The sequence below is a fragment of the Lactuca serriola genome, chromosome 1 (assembly GCF_051521515.1).
Source record: "Lactuca serriola cultivar US96UC23 chromosome 1, Lser_US96UC23_V15, whole genome shotgun sequence".
NCBI classification, from domain to species: domain Eukaryota; kingdom Viridiplantae; phylum Streptophyta; class Magnoliopsida; order Asterales; family Asteraceae; genus Lactuca; species Lactuca serriola.
The window spans coordinates 69,101,441-69,125,916 of NC_136408.1; the positions used below are offsets into that span (position 1 = coordinate 69,101,441).

General features: G+C 42.7%; 2 protein-coding genes across 8 annotated transcripts; one reads left to right on the forward strand and one right to left on the reverse strand.

Annotated features, from left to right (window-relative positions):
* Nucleotides 1-6,477: 6,477 nt before the first annotated feature.
* On the forward strand, nt 6,478-10,051 carry LOC145090784 (uncharacterized). 7 transcript variants are annotated; one of them, XR_013701770.1, is made up of 7 exons: nt 6,478-6,927; nt 7,377-7,440; nt 7,819-7,892; nt 8,120-8,199; nt 8,393-8,498; nt 8,946-9,071; nt 9,316-10,051. XR_013701770.1 is itself a non-coding variant. In XM_079028865.1 (7 exons), exons 3-6 carry the CDS (start codon nt 7,887-7,889, stop codon nt 8,951-8,953), a joined length of 252 nt encoding a protein of 83 aa, XP_078884991.1. In that variant the 5' UTR covers nt 6,478-6,927; nt 7,377-7,440; nt 7,819-7,886; the 3' UTR covers nt 8,954-9,071; nt 9,316-10,051. The 7 variants fall into 7 exon arrangements, 3 of the variants coding, with proteins under 3 accessions (XP_078884991.1, XP_078884985.1, XP_078884998.1); XM_079028865.1 differs by having other exon boundaries at nt 8,167-8,199; nt 8,294-8,498; XR_013701765.1 differs by having other exon boundaries at nt 8,294-9,071.
* A 1,818-nt stretch (nt 10,052-11,869) lies between these two features.
* LOC145090823 (Tetratricopeptide repeat (TPR)-like superfamily protein) lies at nt 11,870-13,284 on the reverse strand. Its single transcript, XM_079028887.1, has one exon. The coding sequence runs from the start codon at nt 13,147-13,149 to the stop codon at nt 12,115-12,117; it is 1,035 nt and encodes a 344-aa protein (XP_078885013.1). The 5' UTR covers nt 13,150-13,284; the 3' UTR covers nt 11,870-12,114.
* Nucleotides 13,285-24,476: the final 11,192 nt, after the last annotated feature.

Below are 24,476 nucleotides of genomic sequence, written 5' to 3' on the forward strand. Positions count from 1 at the left end.
CCGGTTCTCCGGTCTCATACCCTCAACCTAAGCATCGCTAATCAAGCTCACAAGCGGGGAATCCACCACTATCCTCATACACCTTGTTGGGGTAGAGGACCCAACTGACTTGCGACTCAAAGCATCCGCAACCACATTCGCTTTACCAGGATGGTAAAGGATCTCACAATCATAGTCATTGACCACATCCAGCCACTTGCGCTGCCTCATGTTTAGGTTTGGCTGATCGATGATGTCTCTCAAACTCTTGTGATCCGTATATATAGTGTAACGGACACCGTACAGATAATGCCTCCAAATCTTGAGAGCGAAAACCACCGCTCCCAACTCAAGATCGTGTGTAGGGTATCTCGTCTCATGCGGCTTCAGCTGTCGCGATGCAAAAGCTATCACTCGTCCCCTCTACATGAGGACTGCCCCCAAACCCGAGATGGATGCGTCACAAAATACTACAAAATCCTCGACTCCCTCAGGGAGTGTCAACACTAGTGCCTCACATAAATACTGTCGGAGGGTCTCAAACGCCCTTTGTTGCTCAGGGCCCCATCGGAAATCCACCCCCTTCCTCGTTAAATGAGTGAGGGGTACTGCAATCTTGGAGAAATCTCGAATGAATCTCCGGTAGTATCCTGCTAAACCCAAGAAACTCCTGATGTCTGAGGGAGATTTCGGAATCTCCCACTGCATAACCGCCTCCACCTTGGCCGGATCGACCAAAACCCTCTCCTGGTTAACGAGATGTCCAAGGAACTGGACCTCTCGTAACCAAAACTCGCACTTCGAGAACTTGGCATACAACCATTCTCGCCGCAGAACCTCCAGCAGCTCCCTGAGATGCTCCTCGTGCTGCTCTTGAGTCTTGGAATACACCAAGATATCATCTATGAACACAATAACCGAGCGATCGAGCATCGGTCTGCAGACTCAGTTCATCAAATCCATGAACAGAGTCGGCGCATTGGTAAGCCCAAACGGTATCACCACGAACTTGTAATGACCATAACGAGTCCAGAACGCGGTCTTCTCCACATCTTCCTCCCTCACTCTGACCTGGTGATATCCAGATCTCAAACCGATCTTGGAAAACCAAGATGAACCTTGTAGCTGATCGAAAAGATCATCTATCCTCAAGAGTGGATAACGGTTCTTCACCGTTAACTTATTCAACTCCCTATAGTCAATGCACATCTTGTGCGAACCGTCCTTCTTCCTGACGAAAAGGATCGGTGCTCCCCATGGTGAACTACTCGGACGAATAAATTGCTTACCCAGCAACTCCTGCAACTGAGATGACAACTCCTGCATCTCAGGCGGTGCCAGACGGTATGGCGCCCTAGTGATAGGGGCCGCACCCGGCACTAGATCAATCCTGAACTCAACTTGCCTCTCCTGAGGCACTCCGGGTAACTCCTCCGAAAATACGTCAACAAACTCTCTAACTACTGGGACCTTCGAAACCGAGGGTTGATCCCTAACTCGCGTATCCACCACGTACGCTAAATAACCGGCACACCCATGCTGAACATACTGTCGATCCTTGGCCGCCGAACAAAACCCTTATCCCATCCTTGTGCCCTCGCCATATACCACCAGCTCTCTCCCACTTGGGGTTCAAACCACCACTCACTGTCCTTCACAGTCGATCAGGGCGCCAAATCGACTAAGCCAATCCATCCCTACGATCACATATACTTCCCCCATGGGAATAGGAATCAGATCTCTCGGGAAGGACACCCCGAAGATCTCTAACTCACATCCCCGGTAGATCGAAGAAGCAGAGACCCCGTGCTCGTTGGCGATCGAAACCCGCAACGGGCACTCAAGCTCATCTACCGGCACACTAAACCCTCTGCTGAAAGTCTGAGATACAAACGACCGACTCGCCCCCGAGTCGAATAACACCAAAGTAGGCAAGGAGTTTACTAAAAATGTACCAACAAACACATCCGGTGCTGCCTTGTCCTCCTCGGCCGTAAGCTGGAAGTCGTGCCCCTGAGCCTTCAGAGTCTCCACCTTGACTGGCCTCCCATCCCCAATCCTCAAAGTAGTCGATGCTGAATCCTGCGTCGGCTTGGCGACGAGTTGCGGATAGTTGGTCTTCACGTGACCAACCTGATGACAATGGAAACAAATCCTCATATCTGCTGGAGGGGCAGACTGACGATAGTCCCTGGCATAATGCCCCTCCTTACCATATTTGTAGCAACCACCTCCCGCTCGACAAACCCCATAATGACCCCGACCACACTTTCCACAAGCGCCACTCTGCTGACCTCCGGTCTGAGTATCAACAGTCTTAGACTGCTTAGGTGCCGGCTGAGACTGTGCCGGAACCTGACACTACTCCCTCAAATGCATCTCAATCTCTAACTCACACCGCCTCGCGGCTTCCTGAAAATCCAGGAGGGTATCATAACGTTGCGTAGCCACAAACTATCGTATATTCATCTTGAGCATACTCAGATAACGAGTCATCTGAGACTGCTTTGAGGCAAACTCTGGGCAGAACATAGCCCTTTCCGTGAACATACGAGTAATCTCCATCACAGACTCCCCATCCTGTCTCGAAGTCAAAAACTTATGAGTCGGCCGCTCCCGCTCAACATGTGGAACGTAGCGGATGTGGAACATATCCCGGAACTGCTCCCAAGTAACAGCAGCTCGCTGGTCATCAGTGTACGACCCTGTCGTCAATCTCCACCACTCCTTTGCTCCAAGACTCAGCAGATTCAGGGCACACCTGACCTTCTGGTCAGCAGGACATGAACACGTGAAGAAACATCCCTCCACGTCAGACAACCACCTCATAGCCCTAATCGCATCCTGTGTACCATCAAACGTCGGGGGCTTCGTGTTTTCGAAGTCCCAATACTGGAAATCCCGGCTGGCTCCTCCTCCGATCCCTGCCGCGGTTACAGCCAATGTGGCTGCAGTGGCCGCTGTCTCAGCTAGAGCTGCATATCGCTCATCAAAATACTCAACCATCGCGGTCTTAATCGACCCAAACATCTCCAGCAGCTGCGCTCGAAATGCCGCAGCGACCTCATCGTGCAGAATCTCTCGGATCCTGGCATCCAACTCCTATGTCCCTATCTGAACCACGGGCTCATGTGCTACCGGCACCTCTGACCCTCTGTCTCCCGACCCTGACCCTGATCCGGATCCTGATCCTGATCCGGACCCAGCAGCAAAACGTCACGTCACCACCATACTAAAAGATAAACTCAAGACATCAGATAAACAACATAATATCGGGAGACCAAAACCCACAAACCCTAGGGGTTGTGACTTCCTTTATACGCGTATGGGTCCTGTGCTTTTAGTAGTACGGGCCCATACTACCTTCCACACTTACCCATATTTGTCTCAAGTATCACCACAACACCCTAATACTATCATCAACATAATATGCGCTCAACTCTCGCTCCTAGGGAGCATTGCCTACCTCACAACAGACCTCACCGCTCCTACAACTCACACATCCATGAAACTTCCATCAACCCCTACAACGCTAGTGCATTCTAGTCACACATAACACTGGACCCAATAGACTTTCGAATATCCAATCCTATCTGAAGACTGAATCCAACATTCTCAGGCTATAAGATCTTGATTACGCACAACCGAGATGCATACACTAACAACTACAGTAATGATGTCAATTCCATATACAAGAAACCCTAGGCTAGTAGGCATCATATGATCAAGCAAGTCCATCATGCGATTCCTAAAGATCCCTAGCCTAGCACTAGCATGTTGTTCTAACATATCATAATATCAAATAATTGTATGGTATTATGGGGTTTACTTACAAGCTCCGGCTGATCGTACCCTCTGCATCCTCCATCCTTTACCTTGAAAACCATTTTAAAAAGAATCATTTTCCAAAAATTCCCTTGATTTGAGACTGGATTCACACAAGTGTTCCTCCAATTCACTCAAACCAAGGCTCAGATACCAATTTGTAACAACCATAAATTTTACGCCAAATTTAAACTTTTTCAATCATAAATAAAACCCCAATAGTATTGTTTACAAAATGTTTTCAAATCATTATTCAATCAGAGTGTCCCAAAAGTCAGATCATAAGGATGAGGAGCGGTACGGTCACGCCTTCGCCTTGCCATGATCTCCCAAAGTACCTGAAACAATAACTGTAAACTGTAAGCCCGAGGGCTTAGTGACCTACCCCAAAATACCATTACCACACTAATAATATCATATCAGTAATAATCAATCAATCGATATGCATACTGGGCCATTAACCGAACTAGACCGCCTTACAGGGCCTACAATCTAACTGAATCTATACCGAACCTTCGGCATGACTGGGCCGCCACGTGGACCTATAGTCTCCTCGGATCGCTCATAGGGTATGTTGGCCTTCAGCACAAAGCAGGACCGCCTCAACCCAACCAACAAACAAGTAATCATGTGCACATAACTAACACATACAGGCATATCCAGACATCAAATATATTTATCTTACGGATCATCAATCATAACAATCTCTCATGACTAGAGCACAGGCCCATCAGGCCACTAACATACCAATCCCTAAGGATCACAAAACATAACATACTGTTTACCCTGATTTCGATCTATCAGATCATAATCGCATATATCATATCATAACCATAACAACTATTGGGCCGGCCTTGGTGCCTTAGACCCTTTTGATACAGTGAGGATAACTCGCCTCGCGGATGTCAACTCGGTAGATAAATCCCAACTCTCGGATCACTTGCCAAAGACTTCACTACCTATTACCATAGTACGAATATACTCATAAGTCCTCAACCTCACAAGGTACTCCATAAACAAGCTAGACAACCCCTGTTCAAAGTCAAAGTCCTCAGTCAAGGTCAACAGTCCATGTTGACATTAACTCGCCGATTCCCTTGAAGTTCTTTCTTACTCGTCGAGTCACCGGGGTGACTCGTCAAGTTCCTACGATTTTCGATCGAAACCCTAAGACCACCCGTCGAGTTTCCTTCTAGCAACACAACGGATACACACGCATTCATAACTTGTTGAAAACTCATCCGACTCGCTGAGTTGTTCATACAACTCTTCGAGTCTATGGCAATCTTCATCGGACTCGCCGAGTTGTTCCTCCAACTCGTCGAGTTCATGGCCATCTTCATACCAATCCCTAAGGATCACAAAACATAACATACTGTCTACCCTGATTTCGATCTATCAGATCATAATCGCATATATCATATCATAACCATAACAACTACAGGGATGGCCTTGGTGCCTTAGACCCTTTTTGATACAGTGAGGATAACTTGCCTCGCGGATGTCAACTCGGTAGATAAATCCCAACTCTCGGATCACTTGCCAAAGACTCCACCACCTATTACCATAGTACGAATATACTCATAAGTCCTCAACCTCACAAGCTACTCCATAAACTAGCTAGATAACCCCTGGTCAAAGTCAAAGTCCTCAGTCAAGGTCAACAGTCCATGTTGACATTAACTCGTCGAGTACCCTCGGCTACTTGCCGATTCCCTTGCAGTTCTTTCTTACTCGCCGAGTCACCGGGGTGACTTGTCGAGTTCCTACAATTTTCGATCGAAACCCTAAGACCACCCGTCGAGTTTCCTTCTGGCAACACGACGACTACACACGCATTCATAACTTGGGGAAAACTCATCTGACTCACCGAGTTGTTCATACAACTCGTCGAGTCTTTGGCAATCTTCATCGGACTTGCCGAGTTGTTCCTCCAACTCGTCGAGTTCATGGCCATCTTCATGTGACTCGCCGAGTCAACCTTGCGACTCGGCGAGTTCCTTCAGTCCTTAAGCCATACAGACTCATTTAAGTCATGCAATGGCTCCAAATTACAGATCCAAGCTTCTAGGGCATGTTTTTCACGTAAAGTTGTAGACTTTACATGCATACATGACTAAAAAGGCTCTTAATGCAAAATCTAAGCTCTTAATGGGGTTTCATGCACAAGGAGGGCCTCATCCACAACCAAAATAGATACTTTATGATTCTAGAACTTGAGAAGGGTCCAAATCTGAAGTTACAACTTCAGATCTAGCCCATAGCTCACCAATTTGACTCCAAAATCCATAAAACCCTAAAACTCAACCACAACGAGATCTAGAAGAAAAGGGGAGTAAAGATTGCAACTTGATAACTCCAAAAGATGCTAGCTCATGTAAGTTATGTTTCCCACACCTTCCTTGCTTCAACCCCTTTGCTCTTCAAGTTTTTCCCTCCTAGCCAACCTTCTTTCCAAGGCTTAAAACACACCAAAAACAGAGTACCACACGAATTAGGGTTTTATTGAGCTCTCACAGACTATAAAGAGGCCAAAGGAGGCTTAGGCCTCCTTAAATAGGATGCAAAACCCTGAGATTTAGGGTTTCCTCTGCCAGCTCTACTCGTCGAGTCCCTTCCTGGACTCGAGTAGGTCACTAAACACGCAGTCCCACCCCGCTGCTACTCATCGAGTAGGACTTAAAACCAAAGAACCTTTTATTTAAATTCATACCTAAGAATCGAGCCGTACCTTTGTTTGCTTCAGCCCAACATTAGTGTGCCTCATGGATTCCGATTCCTCGGATGGGATAAGTTATTTCGATTTGTAGGTAACGGTATATACTAATTGTGCCCTAACATGTTTGTTGAAATGCGCTTTTTTTAAAAGAACATCTTAAAAAGTTAATGAGGTTCCTGGTCTTTGCATCCCTGGAAGTGGAGGTTGCCACAACCTGAGGTCAATCGATTTGATGGTGAAGAGGCAAAACTGTATGTGAAAGTAGAAACATAAAACCATTTCATGGTCATCATGACAGTTGGATCATCTACTCTTCGTTGTTTCTTCATCTACATCCCAATTGACTCACATTGCTGTTTCTCTGGGTTTTGTTTCTTCCGATTTCGCTCTGCTACCGCTGTTCGGTATGTATTTTGTGGTTTGTAATTGATTTTGGAGTGGATGGTTATAGCTCTTAAACAAAAAATAAAATCAATTTTTCTTTCTATTTTCTCTTGCACGGTAGAAATTATTGTGGGTTTTTTGGGAGTTGTTTACGTTTTCAATACCGGCTCTTCGATTGACTGAGGTATTTACCAATTATTTGGTTTGTTTATTATTTGGGTTATACGTTTTTAATTTCGAAAAAGGGTAATGACCTTCATTATGATTTTCAATTAAATCTAATTTTTGAGATATTACTTCCTTTTAACTATTCTGTCTAAGCACAATCTGATGTTGATTTACTCCATGAAGTTATAGAGAGAGGTGTTATTTGTCTATTCTTGATATGCTTTGGTCTAAAATTAAGAAAATATCTACAAAGAACTTAATGGTCATGGTCATTGAACCGTTATATTCTATTTTTATACAGTTTATCAGTGGAGAAATATCCTAACAGCCACATGGTTGGCCAGCGCTAGATTATTGATGGCAAGGTACTTAATCATACACACAATATTACTACTTCCTATGATTTGTGTAGTGTTTTTTTCTCTCTGAATCTCATTTAACCGGCTTGTGGTTTTGTGTGGCTTATATGGGATACATTGCAGAAATTGAGTTGTAATCATGCAGGTAGCTTTGATGATTTATATTTATATACATATGCATGTTCTTTCAATTGGCCTTGTCTTTAAGTTGTAAAGTTCTTTTTTGAGTTTCGGAGTCGTTTTTTGTCAATAGGATGGATGTAGGGGTAATATTGGAAACCATACCAATAATATCCAACACACTATTGTGTTGCTTCTAATTATGACACGAGTTTGAATTTGTTGCAACAAATGGTTAACTATGGTGTTTTACATGCATTACAGGTTGTTCGTCTGCTTTTTGTTGAAGTCTTTTACTTAGATGACCTTGATAAATTGAGAATCAAGAAACAATGGAGGTAATTTTGGATAAATCATATAAAATTTCTTCTTTTTTTTTTGTCGTTTTTTATCAGGTTATAAGAAAACTAATTGTAGGAGGTAAAATGGTTGAATGAGATAAGTCAAAGTTGTGTGGTTTATTACAAAAATTATTACCTCATAAATTTGTTTCAAATATAATAACTTTTATATATTTGTTCAAGCTCCATGAATAACATTTTCATGATCTATTGGCAGTTGGCAGTTGCCTCTAAAACAGTTACAAATTTGGATTGTTGTTCAAATCGACAGGGAGGATGGAGGAAAAAGAGAGAGTCTGGGCAGGTGCGTGAATGGGGTTTGCTCCGGCAGCTCCCCCCGATCTTCATCTTCTTCTTTTTGTTGTTGTTTTTTTGATTTTTTTTTTTAATTTCAACAGAAATGGAACAAAATGGATTGTTTGGATTTGTTTGTGAGAGAATTTGATATTAAAATTACATGGGTTAGTTTTAATTTTAATTTTTTTTTTTTTGAAAAGTTTATAGTGGCGAATATGTTGTACTTAGAGACCCAGGTCGGAGTTGGGTTTTCTTATGATTCATCGAATTCTTCTGGTTATGAAGTTGTCACTGATGCAATTACAGGTATTTCTGGTGAATTTATTTTCGACAGAATTATTTGTATACTTATGTTCATTCATGTTAATTCACTTTGTCCAATATTTGATTGAGGTTAATTATGTTTGGTAAGGATCCATTTAAAACCACTTTCTTCGACCCTATCCGATTATGCTAACAATTTCTCAATTTTAGTTTTTTTTTTTTTTTTGGCTATTTTTGTTTCTTAATCATTAAAACAAATGAGATTCTAAAATAGTGGAATTTGATTTGCATGTAATGCAAATGGTGCTTTTGCAGTCCTTAAGGTAATATATTTCTGCATTAGCAACTTCAAGTGTTGAAGAGGTTCATTCAACCAGAACTAGAATCTATTTCTTCCAGCTTTACGTTAGCAAAATCACCATTTGGCCCTTCTTTTTTCGACATTAATCTGAAATAATTAACAATTTTCAAACATAATATTAACATCAGGTGTATAAGGACAAAAATGTTGTGGCTCAGCTTGTGAAAAGAGCTGAAAAGGCTGGCTTTAAAGTCATAACTCTTACAGTTGATACACCAACTCTTGGACAACAAAGAAGCTGCTATCAAAAACAGGTTATCCAAAATTACTATTTCGCTTTTCTCTTTCATGTAAATGTTTTCATTACTTACATTTTTTTAAACTTTTTATTAATTGGACAAATTTACACTGCCAACATTTGTGACATTGAAGAACTTTGAAGGTTCTATTTTTTTTTTTGTAATAATTCAATTTGTTCATAAGTAGAAAAAAACCGATTAAAAAATTTATAAATTTTTTGATTCATGTTTTCATTCTTGATGTAATTATGAAATGCAGGCTACTGAGTGGTTGTACTTATATCAATGGATTCAGTAGGAAAATTGGATTATGGGTTTGTTAATGATACACGTATATCGACGGGCAATAACTTTGGAAATGGTTCTGGATTTGATTTAACTTATTTTGTTGCCTTTTTTTCAAGAAATTCTAAAGGCTGTTGTATGTTTTAAGTTTTAATGATACGATTGTATCAAAAAATCAATATAACTATAGCCTATGTGTCAAGAAAACCAAATGCAGCTGTTAGTGCACCAAGTAAAAGAATGGGTATGAAGCTAAGTAAAAATTAAAGGGCAAATCAATTCATGCATTAATGACCGAAAGCTATCAAGTGCAAATATGTAATGAAATGCAAGGCTAATGAAATCGATAAAAGCAAGGAAAGTTTGTTGTTGTCCAATGAGATTTTCAATATTATTTGCTAAACTATCATACTTTATAACAAATTTTTGTACAGATTGAAAAATGCAGAATCGGGAAAGGTGGCAATTCATATTTACAATTAGTGGCTTCAATAGATTCAATCATCTTATGACAGTGAATGGAGATTAGAATTATAGCTTTTGGTTAAAATAATTTCTTTGTAATCAATAAGTTACGCTTTAGGTCCCCGTGTTTAGGTGGCCTTTTTGAATTAGGTCCTAAAAGAAATCTTTTTTGAGAGAAATAAACAGACCAAATTCGTAAAATCACTTCAGAAAATATTAAACTTGTCCTCTATAATTATCATTTATTCTTTTTTTTGGTTGAAGATGCAACAATTATGAGAAATTTATGGTCTTAACGTGTCAAATTTTTAACCGATAGACTTCTTAATCTAACAAATACATGCTAGAGCTAATTAGCTTTTACGCTTTTTGGTGATACAAAATAACACATGACTTTACATAATGAATAAGTAATTGGTTGGAATGCACCTGTTCCACTCCTTCAAGTTTATGGTTCTGTGCTAATTTTGTAAAAAAGTTTAATTTAGGCATCAATATATGATTATCTTATTTGTAAAGAAATTTGGTTGGGGAGATTCTCCTCTATTTGTCGGCATCCATAGGTAGGTGTCTTTTTTTATTAATTTTGTTTATGGAATGTTTTAAAGAAAATGTCTTTGATATCTTAATAGCCCTAAAGAAACCCTAGGCAGGGACTGATTTACTAAACACAATAAAAAACAGAAAATGAAATAAATAGCAGCACACTTTTGTTTATACTTTGTATGACATTAGTTACGAGCATGGTGAAATACTTGCAAAGTCATTTGGAGTAGTTGGTATATGATATGGAAAGCTGATAAAAAAAAAAAAAAAAAAAAAAAAAAAACTCTTTGAAATGAAAGTATGATGCCATTTGTACATTGCTATTATGAGTAAAGAAACGGTAAGTATGTTGCTCTTATTGCATGTAAAGAGATGTAAATACATTGCTGAAAAGTTTTAAAGTTGATTTTATTTTATTTTTTCGAAAATTTCAATGACAACAGTCCGATTTATATATTTCTCAAATCAACATTCGTTTACAGATGGAGCACATGCAGACACGAGACGAAAAATGCAGTGGAATCTTTTCTAGTTAAAATTAAGAAAATGAAACAAGTGAAAACATTAGATTATAATATCACATCATGAAGTCCGTATTAATGTATTTTGTTTAACAGATGTGTGTCACATGCGATCGAGTCATATTTAAGGACTGGTTTGACATTTATGCCCTTAATAAAATGGATGTTCGAAAATTGTCTCAACAGTTTTGGTTCCAACTATATTCAGACCTCATATTTGGAATTGTATTCGGACCTTATATTTAAAAATGTGCATTAATATGTATTCCGACCTTAATGAAATAGATGTTCGAAATTGTCTCAGCAGTTTTGGTTCCAACTGTATTCAGACCTCGTATTTGGAATTGTATTCGGACCTTATATTTTAAAATGTGCATTAATATGTATTCATACGCAAAACTACATAGTACTTCTAAAACTCAACGATTGATAAAAATCGAGAAACAACACTAAAGTCAAGGTTTCAATAGTTGCTACGGATGAGCATGGTGTAGTTTTAAGACAAAACCGAAACACATACATACCGCATGCATCAGTTTTTTTAATCTTAAACCGTCATGCGCGGTTTTAATCTCAATGACTGAATTGGATTTTTTTTTAATCCAATTCAATACCTAAGTAAGTTTATTAGTATACCATATAAGACATAATTCCATAACACCTATCGCAAAAGATTAAGGAACAAATTTCGGTTTGCTCTTACACCATATAACACATAATTCCATAACACATGTCGCAAAAGATTAAGGTGCAAATTTCGGTTTATTCTTTCCATTTGCCTTCATCTCCTTTCTTTATGGGTCTATCAAATTTCTCCTTAAATCGATTAGATGTAATCATGTATTCATTTCTAGAATCGAAAGAATGAAATAATATTCTAGAGATTTCAATCATGTTTTAATGGCAATCGTTTCAACTTTTAAGCACATCATCTATTTGTTTTTGTTTTAAGCACTACCATCTACTGAAAAGCAGACCATAACATCTAATGAAATATACGTAACAAGTTCTACCTTTTAACATAAACAAAAGCTACATTGTTTCACTAAACAATATCCCACCAAAATTTAAACCTTACTAAAACCATTGATTTCCAATAGACCCAAATTGAAACAAGACAAGATTAAGCCTACTAACAAGTAAATCACCATAATCTCCATATAACCAAACCATAAACAAAAAGCACAGCAGAGTGTCGAAATAGAACCTTTGCTATACATGATTTTCCACCATCTTTTTAATCAACTCTTGGAATAAGCTCTTTCATTCTCCACCTTCTGTGCAAAAACCTTTGTTGCGACCATATTATCATCAAAATATCTGGTATAAGGATGTCCCTTAGGAACAAGCCTTCTGTATTTTTCAAAACTCTTCTCAGCATCATCGTTCTTTCCTAACAATGTGTATATAATGCCTTGACATAAATATGGCCTAAAATCCCGAGCCTCTTCTTTGGATAAATCCTGATAAATCTTTAAAGCATCGTTATAATCGCCTTGGATTACACGAATTTGAGCTAACAGAAGCTTGAAATCCCTCAAGTCATCTTTCTTCTTTTCTTTCTTACACTTCTCCATTCCCTCGATGATTCTTTTCTCCACATCTTTCAGATCATTAGGTGATTCTTTAGCGGAAGCAGCCATTACTAAACCATGGTAAGCCTCCACGCGTAAAGGGTCTTTTGCTAGAATCTGTTCAAACCCTAATTTCGCAGAATCGTGATCTCCGCTGTATGAATGCAAATGATACTTGAGTAATTGCCATTCGCTGTCTTCAGGTTCCAGGTTAATCAGCTGACTGAGAATTCCAATAGCTTCATGAATCTTTCCGTTCTTAATTTTCAATTCCATTAGGGATTTCAAAGCGTTGATGTCTTCAGGGTGAGAGCAGAGATGTTCTTCTAGGTTTTTTTCCTCTTCTAGTGATTCGGAGTTGGTATCGGCGGTTTCTACGGTGGCGGGGGGTGGAGGTGAAGAGACAGGAACGGCAATTGCGGGTTTGAGGGTAAAACGCGAGAAGCAAAGTGCGGTGACGGCGACACCAGTGATGAAGGTGGTTTTGAGGAAGGATAATGGGGTAGGGTTTACGATTTTTGTCACTTCGGGTTTAGGGGTTTGGTAGTTAGGGTTACGGAAGGAGGCTTTGATGGGTGTTAACGATGAAAACGATGTTGTTTTCAGGAAAGCGATGGATTTCGACGAGGGGCGGCGGTGATGTTGTAGGGGGAGAGGGCGTGGGAGGTGGCGGTAAGTGGCATTTGTAAGAGCCAATTCCATTGGTTCGCTAGGGCTGGTGGTGATGGTGGTGGTTGTGACAAAGGCGGAGGTGGCTGTCGTTGAGAGGGAGAGAGGGGAGCTAAACCCTGGTAGCGGCGATAATGGTGAAAGTGTCAGAATATGCTTTGAAGATATAAACCCCAGAATGAATAAACGAAATCACATTTTTACGTTTTAAGCCCTTCTAGTTTTGAAAATCAAAAACTGAATAATCGTGTGTAATCTAGTAGGGGCCAATTTGTAAAAACTTGAGACCCACTTCTATTTAGCGAATTATAACTTGTTAAAATAATAAGCTAACAAAATTATTATTTAGTATTTATACTTGAAAAACAAATATTTTTAGTGAAGAAAACATATAATTAACTTATTAGTTTTATTAAAAATTATAATTTTAAATAATTTTATGATATAATATGTTCGTGATTTTAATGTTATCAACATATATTAATGTAATTAGTACTGTTATCAAGACATAATGAGTTCTATTTGCTATCTGAGATTGGATGTGCGGGGATATACACTCGGAGTGTTAAGTATGAACTCAAGAATATGATGGTCTAAGGGCAGCATCCTTGGGTACAGAGTTCCAAAGGGTAGCTCCCCTTGACAGGATCTAGGGCAGGGCATTGCACCTAAACAGATTTATATATCGAGGAGTTTGGCCATGTAAATTCCCGTCAAAGTAGGTTATGATATCACGATGATGTAAGATTCGATTATGTCTAAATTACCATATTTCTAACCATCTTTTTGGCGTCAAAATGCATGTAACCCTCTTTTACCAGCTTCCCACCGTTTTCTTAAATCTATATTAGGATGATAAGAGTTCCAAAATTCAGTTGGAACATATATACTCAGAAACAGATCATATAATCTTTTAGTCTCTCAAAACACATCAAACAAAATGTATTATGTGTTTCTCAATTTGAATTAGGTCTGTAATTTGGATTGGTTTGTTCTTGGATTATCTCACTTTTGAATCTGTGTACCCCAAACAATAGGAACAAATTACAGATTTTGAAAATTGTTGAAAAAACATGATCCTAAAAATTATCTAAGTTTACATGTTGTTATTTTGATTCCCTAAAACTAACATAATATGTATACCATTAATTGAGTATTTAAAGTTGGGTAACTAATATATCAAACATGTGATGCTCTATGTATAACGAATAACAAAAAGTATGAAAAATAAATATTACAACCTTTAATAACCCAAAAACACTAAAACAACTAATATAACATTTGTATTAAAAAAATATTAAACACTTCTAAATCGTAAAAATATATATACAAAAATCAACATACATTTGATATATATATATATATATATATATATATATATATATATATATATATATATATATATTGTAACATCCATAAAAAATCATGATAAATTTAAATTTTGATATACAAAAACAACATACATTTGATATATATATATATATATATATATATATATATATATATATATATATATATATGTGTGTGTGTGTGTGTGTGTGTAACATCCCAAAAATACGAGCCAAAAATTTCATTTTTAAAACATATACTTAGTAAAGCATTTAGAAATAAAAACGTTCACCGATCATAACATTTCAAAAAAGATATCACATGTCTGGAAAACATTTTCATGAAAATAATAATGTCAGAGTACAAATCCCCAGGAAGATCTCATAGTGCGGAATACGATGCAAGTGTGTGATGGGCCGCTACAGCGCCAGCTCCTTCCCCTTCGAAGAAGAGGTACCTGAAACCCAAACTGAAAACTGTAAGCACGAAGCTTAGTGAGTTCCCCCATAATACCACATACCATACAATCATATAATGAATAGCTAGGAGATACGAGCCTCGCCCACACTCAAGGAGATACGGGCCTCGCCCACACTCTGCTAACTGGGAGATACGGGCCTCGCCCACACTCCACTATCTAGGAGATACGGGCCTCGCCCACACTCCGATATCTAAACCATAATATACAAGTATCACACAAACAACGATTATAAACAATTCTACCACGCTAGCATATAGCATCATCAGACTCAACTAAGAGATACGGGCTCTGCCCACTCTCCGACACTATCATATCGTCTATACGGGCCGGCCTTGGTGCCTTAGACCCATTCCTACTGGAAGGAAACTCACCTCAAAGTAGATGCTGAAAGTCTGCTTGCTGAGCGCCTGACTGCTGAACCGGAACTCCCCGGCTACAATTTCCATACACACTAAGTCAGATACTGATAACTAATCTTAGGGTAAAATGACTATTTTACCCCCGGTCAAAGTCAACATCCTGGTTGACCGGATTCGCCGAGTTGGCTCGCCAACTCGCCGAGTCCCTTCCATTTGTTCTAGTACTACACCCGATTCTACTCGTCGAGCTTAGCGAAGACTCGACGCATTCTTCCTCGATGCATACATACTAAGTCCAAGTTCATCTGACTCACCGAGTTGAAGAACAACTCGTCGAGTCTAAGGCAATCTTCATCGGACTCGCCGAGTTGCTCATCCAACTCGCCGAGTCCACGGCTAACTTCATAGGACTCGTCGAGTCTATCGCTCTACTCGCCGAGTGCATTCAGTCCTTTTCTATACAGACCTGATTTGAGTCATGCAGCGGTCCCAAACCACAGATCTAGGCTTCTAGGGCATGCTTATCACATAAAGTTGCAAACTTTACGTGCACGCATAGCTTTAGAGGCTTCAAATGTCCAAACTAAGCTCTTAATGGGGTTCTAAGCTCAAGAGGGACCTTAATCGCCAATATGACTGAAACTTAACACTTCAAGAAGGTAATGAGAATCCAGATCTGAAGTATAACCCAACCATAAGGTTTCTCTTCAAGGATTTGGGGTTTTAGGGCTTGAAAGCAACAATTTAGGGACAAAAAAGATCTAATAGATCAATAACCAAGATGGAAACTTTATTACCAGAATGGATGACCACAAATGAATGTGTTCTGGATCTAAGTCCCCCTCCTTGACCTCTTCAACGTCTCCCTTCTTCCACTTGCTCCAAGGTACACCAAAAGTCCCTTCACAAGGCAACAATCACTCAAACTTATCAATGGAGGCTAGGGTTTTCGATAAGGAATGCTCTGAGGGTGATGGGGGCTGAGATGGGGCTGTAAGGACGTTTAAATAGGGTGAGAACCCTAAGGATTATGGTCTCCTCCTGATTGGCCTATTCGCCGAGTCCAGGCGTGGACTCGCCGAGTAGATCACTTACAGCCCGCATCCACTCGACATCTACTCGGCGAGTTAGAGCTACAACTCGCCGAGTAGCTCTTCCCAAAAGAACATTAATCAAAATAAATATGTACCAGGAACGGGGCGTTACAATTCTCCCCCACTTATCTTAGACTTCGTCCTCGAAGTTTGCTGACTCCAGAAACAACTCGGGGTAGTGCTCCCTCATCTCCTCCTCCGCCTCCCATGTTTACTCCGAACCTTTCCGGTGCTGCCACTGCACCTTCACCAACTGAACCACCTTGTTCCTCAAGGTCTTCGCCTTTCGATCTAAGATCACAACTGGTCTCTCGATATAATTCAGGTTGCTATCAACCTGAATATCCTCCAAGGGTACAACTGCTGACTCGTCCACCAAACACTTTCTCAACTGAGAAACATGAAAAGTGTTGTGGATCTGGCTAAGCTCTGCTGGAAGATCCAATCGATAGGCAGCCCGACCCGCCCAGGCCAAAACCATAAAAGGACCAATGAACCTGGGGCCCAACTTGCCCCTCTTCCGGAACCTAATGACACCCTTCCAAGATGATACCTTCAGGAGGACCATGTCACCCACCTGAAACTCCAAGTCCGAACGCCTCCTGTCGGCGTAACTCTTCTGCCGACTCTACGCAGTCTGTAGTCTACTACGAACCTGTTGGATCAACTTTGTCATCTTGAGCACCACTTTGGTGCTCCCAATGACACGTTGACCGACCTCGCCCCAACAAATTGGGGTCCTGCACTTTCTCCCGTAGAGCATCTCGAAAGGAGGGCGGTCAATACTCGCATGGTAACTGTTTTTATATGAAAATTCTGCTAACGGAAGATACGTATCCCAACTGCCGCCGAAATCTAGCACGCATGCCCGCAACATATCCTCAAGAGTCTGGATGGTCGGCTCACTCTGACCATCCGTCTGTGGGTGGAAGGCAGTGCTAAGATGCAGACGAGTGCCCAACTCATCATGAAACTTCTTCCAAAACCTGGAAGTAAAACGCACATCTCTGTCTGAAATCACTGACATTGGCACCCCGTGCCGCGCCACTATCTCCCTGATATAAATGTCGGCTAACTTCTCGGCCGAGATGCTCTCCTGAATTGGGATGAAATGGGCGCTCTTGGTCAATCGGTCCACGATGACCCATATAGAATCCACTCCCTGCACGGTCCTAGGTAGTTTCGTGATAAAGTCCATCGTAATATGTTCCCATTTCCACAACGGGATATCAAACGGCTGCATCTTGTCGTGCGGTCTCTGATGTTCGGCCTTGACCTTCCTGCAGGTCAAGCACCGCTCGACGTACCAAGCCACATCCCGCTTCATGCAGGGCCACCAATAGTCCAGACGAAGATCCCTATACATCTTCGTCGCCCCGGGATGAATGGAGAATCGAGATTTGTGTGCCTCCTCCATCAAGACCTGGCGCACGCCCCCGAGGTACGGCACCCACACCCTGCGGTGTAAAGACAATAATCCCCTTCTATCATAGTCGAAGGAGGAAACCTGACCCACTATGCGCTCACTCTTCCGATGTTCCTCCTTCATGGCCTCCTGCCGGGCCTCCCAAATCCGCTCCAAAAGCGGGGTCACCACTGTCATCCGCAAGCAAACATCCCTAATCGGCGCCGCCTTGCGGCTAAGCGCATCGGCCACCACATTGGCCTTCCTCGGGTGGTAAAGGATCTCACAATCATAATCCTTCACCACATCGAGCCACCGATGATGCCTCATGTTTAGGTTCAGTTGATCCATGAGGTACCTCAAACTCTTGTGGTCCGTGTAAATGGTACTCCGAACCCCATAGAGGTAATGTCGTTAAATCTTGAGAGCGAAGACCACTGCCCCCAACTCTAAATCGTGCGTCGGGTAGTTCGCATCGTGAGGCTTCAGCTGCCTCGAAGCGCAGGCTATGACGTGCCCTCTCTGCATCAGCACCGCACCCAACCCCGAAATGGACGCGTCACAATATACCACAAAATCCTCTACGCCCTCTGGCAAGGCTAAGATTGGCGCCTCGCATAATCTCTGCCTCAGAACCTCGAATGCTGCCTGCTGCTCGGGCCCCCATCGAAAGACTACGACTTTCTTAGTCAACTGTGTCAGGGGTACGGTTATCTTGGAGAAATCCTGAATGAATCTTTGATAGTAGCCCGCTAATCCTAGGAAACTCCGAATCTTGGATGCAAACTTCGGAACCTCCCATCTCATCACGGCCTCCACCTTGGTCGGGTCTACTGAAATCCCGTTCTGGTTGATGAGGTGCCCAAGAAACTGCACCTCGCGTAACCAAAACTCACATTTGGAGAACTTGGCGTACAAGCTCTCCCTCCTCAAGGTCTCCAAAACCTCTCTCAGATGCTCCTCGTGCTCCTTCGGCGTCTTGGAATAAACCAAGATGTCATCAATGAAAACTATCACAGACCGATCCAGCATCGGTCTACATACGCGGTTCATGAGGTCCATGAACACGGTAGGAGCATTGGTGAGCCCAAACGGCATCACCACGAACTCATAATGGCCGTAACGCGTCCGAAACGCGGTCTTATGCACATCCTCCTCTCAGACCCTCATCTGATGATACCCCGAACGCAAGTCGATCTTGGAGAACCAAGATGCTCCCTGCAACTGATCAAAGAGATCATCAATCCTCGAGAGTGGGTAACAGTTCTTCACTGTTACCTTATTCAGCTCCCGGTAATCAATACACATCCGACGCGACCTGTCCTTCTTTTTCACGAACAGGATCGGGGCTCCCCAGGGTGAACTGCTCGGTCGAATAAATCCCTTGTCTAGCAACTCCTGCATCTGCGTAGACAACTCCTGCATCTCGGGAGGAGCCAACCGATAGGGTGTCTTGGCTATCGGAGCCGCACCTGGAACTAGGTCGATCCTGAACTCTACTTGACGCTCCGGAGGTATCCCAGGAAGCTCCTCCGGGATCACATCAGCGTAGTCTCGCACCACTGGAACCTCGCTCACCGTCGCCTTACCCGCCTCTCGGGTATCCATATCGTACGCGACATATCCCGCGCAACCCTACTGAAGGTAGCGCCTAGCCCTTGCTGCTGAACACACTGTGGGTCCATGCTGTGGCCTCTCGCCGTGGATCTCCAACTCTCCCCCACTCGGGGTCCTGATCTGCACCAGCTGTTGTGCGCAATCTATCACCGCCCCATTAGGGCTCAACCAATCCATGCCTATAATCACCTTGTTCCCACGCAATAGAATGGGAACCAAATCCACCAAGTAGCGCTCCTCAAACAACCTTAGGACACAATCCATGAACACTGCTGATGCTCGCACTGATCGATTATCGGCAATCTCCACCTCCAAAGGGCAATCCAACGTGCCCGAAGACTCAGGAAACTTCTTGCTAAGCGCAAGAGAAACAAATGATCGGGTAGCCCCCGAATCAAATAACACATGTACTGGAATACCGTTCACATGGAACGATCCTAAACAGAGCACATATTAATATCATAACATCATAAAAAAAGATAGAGGGAAAGAATCATACCCATCACCACATCGGGTGCGGCGCGTGCCTCCTCCGTCGTGAGCTGAAATGCCCGACTCCTCACCACTGGAGCCTCTGCCTTGCCCTGTCGGCCATCTATGATCCTCAGAGTCGCTGGAGCTGGCGCCTTCACTGGCACTGATGTTGTCGTCAACTGGGGGCAATTGGCCCTCTTGTGACCCCTCTGGTTGTAGTGGCAACACATCAACTCAGATGTCTGAACAACCGAGACAGGGGCAGTACAATCCCTGCTAAAGTGCCCCGCCTTGTCGCACTTGTAGCAGCCTGATGATCCCAACCTACATGCTCCCTCATGCGACCTGCCGCATTTTCCGCAGTGGCCCGACCCCCTTGGCCTTTCGGCCTACCATCTGATCCCTTGGGCTTCTTCCCCGAAGCCCCAACCACCTGCCCCATCTCTGTCTTTCTCTTCCGAATGTGCTCCAAATCAATCTCCCTTTCCCTCGCCCTGGCAATCATGGACTCCAGGGTAGGGCAAGCTGAAAAGCTAACATGCTCTCGGATATCAGCCCGTAGCATGTCATGATAGCGGGTCCTCCTCATATCCTCATCTGCCGCATACTCGGGCACCAGTAATGCCCTCTCCCGGAACTTGGCGGTGATCTCCGCCACAGTCTCCGTAGTCTGCCTCATGTCTAAAAACTCTCTGGCCAGCTGTTGAAGCTCGACAGCCGGCGCAAACTCTGCCCTGAACCTGGTCACAAAGTCCGACCAGGTCTTAGCCTCAACAGCCGAGGCTCCCAACGAGTCACCCACGGACTCCCACCAATCCCTAGCTCGATCTCGTAAACACCCTGCTGCGAACCTCACCTTCGACCCCTCAGGGTAGAAGCTAATCATCTGTGCAGACTCAATGTCTGCAATCCATCGTCTGGCAACTATGGGGTCCTTTGCCCCGAGAAAATCCAGCGCACCACTGCCCCTGAAGTCCTTAAAGGACAGTGTGCGAGATCCTGACTGGCCAGATGCCATGTCGCTACTGAACGCCCTGAGGCGGTCCTCCATCAGCTCAACTATCCCTTCCTTGATCGACCCGAAAATAATGGGAGTCGACTCAAGGATGCCTCTGGTGATCTCCGACGCGATGAACTCGCGTAGCCCCTCATCTACTGGCTCGGAACCTGATCCCGAACCCGATCCCTCTCCTGTACTGCCAACTGCGGGCCTCGAGCGTAGTACCACCATTCTGAAATACATAAATAATAATTGTTAGCGATACTGATATCTCTGGAGGGATCACACCTACTACAAGCTCCCTGGTCTTATCTTGGCCTTACTCGGTTCGGGTACGGATCCTCTGCTTTCAGTAGTACGGGCCCATACTACCTTCCACATCTATCTGTACCTTCTCCAAGGACTGCCTTGACTCCACCAGGTCCCTTTCACTACTGCTAATCATTGCTATACTCATCCTAAGCTTGCCCCAGGAAAATCTCTAACTCCACTCTACCCGGTCCTCAGCTGCCGAAGGCCTCCTTTTAATTTCAATTAGTCATTACTTGAATACCATCACATGGGGTGAGGCTCAAATAATCCTCCGAGTAACAGACTCGGCCCTTCAGCGGTTAGACTCAGACAAGAGCTGCACTATAGAGCCAGATCCAACACCCTAAGATTATTCAACCTTGATCACACGTGATGTGACGTATTCACCTAATGTCTAACTCCCATCACTCAGAGTCCCACGAAGCACAAAGCCAGCAACATTCGGACAAAACGGGAACAATCTCAAGCAAATCTGTCCTCATAGGGAAAAGTTGAACTAGCATACCATACTAAACTCATATTATCAGGCATAACCCCCAGCAAGCTATCCTACTGCTGTCTACTCAATTCTAGCATGCAATTTTCATACACTGAAACACATAAAGCAGGCACATAAGGCCTCACTCCTAGACCCTTAGTCCTATTCTAGCATGATGTTCTACTGAAACTGATAAACATAACATAAGCTGGTATTGGTACTTTGGGGAATACTTACTTGAGCTCGGTCGGTCGCGCACATCACACACTTCGTTCCTTCCTAAAACTCCTTACTTAGCTTTTTAGAAAATATTTTCTGCTTTAAAATCTTTTAATCCCTCGATTTGAGTTTAGACACCCCCGAAAGCGTGTCCGAATCCCTCAAACCAGGGCTCTGATACCAACTTGTAACATCCCAAAAATACAAGCCAAAAATTTCATTTTTAAAACATATACTTAGTAAAGCATTTAGAAATAAAAACGTTCACCGATCATAACATTTCATAAAAGATATCACATGTCTGGAAAACATTTTCATGAACATAATAATGTCAGAGTACAAATCTCCAGGAAGATCTCATAGTGCGGAATACGAGGCAAGTGTGTGATGGGCCGCTACCGCGCCAACTCCTTCCCTTTCGAAGAAGAGGTACCTGAAACCCAAACTGAAAACTGTAAGCACGAAGCTTAGTGAGTTCCCCCATAATACCACATACCATACAATCATATAATGAACAGCTAGGAGATACGGGCCTCGCCCACACTCAAGGAGATACGGGCCTCGCCCACACTCAAGGAGATACGGGCCTCGCCCACACTCAAGGAGATACGGGCCTCGCCTATACTCCGCTAACTGGGAGATACGGGCCTCGCCCACACTCCACTATCTAGGAGATACGGGCCTCGCCCACACTCCGCTATCTAAACCATAATATACAAGTATCACACAGACAACGAGTATAAACAATTCTACCACACTAGCATATAGCATCATCAGACTCAACTAAGAGATACGGGCTCTGCCCACTCTCTGACACTATCATATCGTCTATACGGGCCGGCCTTGGTGCCTTAGACCCGTTCCTACTAGAAGGAAACTCACCTTAAAGTAGATGCTGAAAGTCTGCTTGCTGAGCGCCTGACTGCTGAACCAGAACTCCCCGGCTACAATTTCCATACACACTAAGTCAGATACTGATAACTAATCTTAGGGTAAAATGACTATTTTACACCCCGGTCAAAGTCAACATCTCGTTCAAAGTCAACTTCCTGGTTGACCGGACTCGCCGAGTCCCTTCCATTTGTTCTAGTACTACACCTGATTCTACTCGTCGAGCTTAGCGAAGACTCGACGCGTTCTTCCTCGATGCATACATACTAAGTCCAAGTTCATCTGACTCGCCGAGTTGAAGAACAACTCGTCGAGTCTAAGGCAATCTTCATCGGACTCGCCGAGTTGCTCATCCAACTTGCCGAATCCACGGCTAACTTCATAGGACTCGCCGAGTCTATCGCTCTACTCGTCGAGTGCATTCAGTCCTTTTTCTATACATACCTGATTTGAGTCATGCAACAGTTCCAAACCACAGATCTAGGCTTCTAGGGCATGCTTATCACGTATAGTTGCAAACTTTACGTGCATGCGTAGCTTTAGAGGCTTCAAATGTCCAAACTAAGCTCTTAATGGGGTTCTAAGCTCAAGAGGGAGCTTAATCACCAATATGACTGAAACTTAACACTTCAAGAAGGTAATGAGAGTCCAGATCTGAAGTATAACCCAACCATAGGGTTTCTCTTCAAGGATTTGGGGTTTTAGGGCTTGAAAGCAACAATTTAGGGACAAACAAGATCTAATAGATCAATAACCAAGATGTAAACTTTATTACCAGAATGGATGACCACAAATGAATGTGTTCTGGATCTAAGTCCCCCTCGTTGACCTCTTTAACCTCTCCCTTCTTCCACTTGCTCCAAGGTGCACCAAAAGTCCCTTCACAAGGCAACAATCACTCAAACTTATCAATAGAGGCTAGGGTTTTCGATAAGGAATGCTCTGAGGGTGATGGGGGCTAAGATGGGGCTGTAAGGACGTTTAAATAGGGTGTAAACCCTAAGGATTATGGTCTCCTCCTGATTGGCCTACTTGTCGAGTCCAGGCGTGGACTCGTCGAGTAGATCACTTAAAGCCCGCATCCACTCGACATCTACTCGGCAAGTTAGAGCTACAACTCGCCGAGTAGCTCTTCCCAAAAGAACATTAATCAAAATAAATACGTACCAGGAACGGGGCGTTACAATATATATATATATATATATATATATATATATATATATATATATATATATTGTAACATCTATAAAAAATCATGATAAATTTAAATTTTTTAAAAACAATCCAAATTCATAAATTGTTTACAAACTAATTTTCAAAACATTTTCAACAACAGAGTCTCCCAAAATCACAAGTCAAAAACATGAGGATGTGTACGGTCAAACATTTGCCTTTTCGCGGTCATCTGAAGTTTCAGAAACATAACCCAAAAGTGTAAGCCAACGCTTACTGAGATCCCCCAAAGTACCAACACACAAACAAACAACATATACAATAACATCATGTCGGGTCCAATCAACCATCGGGTTGAAATGACAAATACATTATGGGCTTAGTCAACCATCAGGTTCGAATACCCCAAACCCATCAACCATCGGGTTGGAATGCCAATATACAATGGCTCATGTCATCTAGGGGTGACAAATTATGACACGACACGACAAAAATACACTATACGAAACGAAATTGGGACAAAACTTA

Bases quoted from the DNA above. Each gene is read 5' to 3' on its own strand.
- LOC145090784 (XM_079028859.1), top strand. The intron at 8,200-8,293 runs GTGCGTGAATGG...TAATTTCAACAG, and splicing joins AAAAGAGAGAGTCTGGGCAG to AAATGGAACAAAATGGATTG.
- LOC145090823 (XM_079028887.1), bottom strand. From the start codon at position 13,149: ATGGAATTGGCTCTTACAAATGCCACTTACCGCCACCTCCCACGCCCT.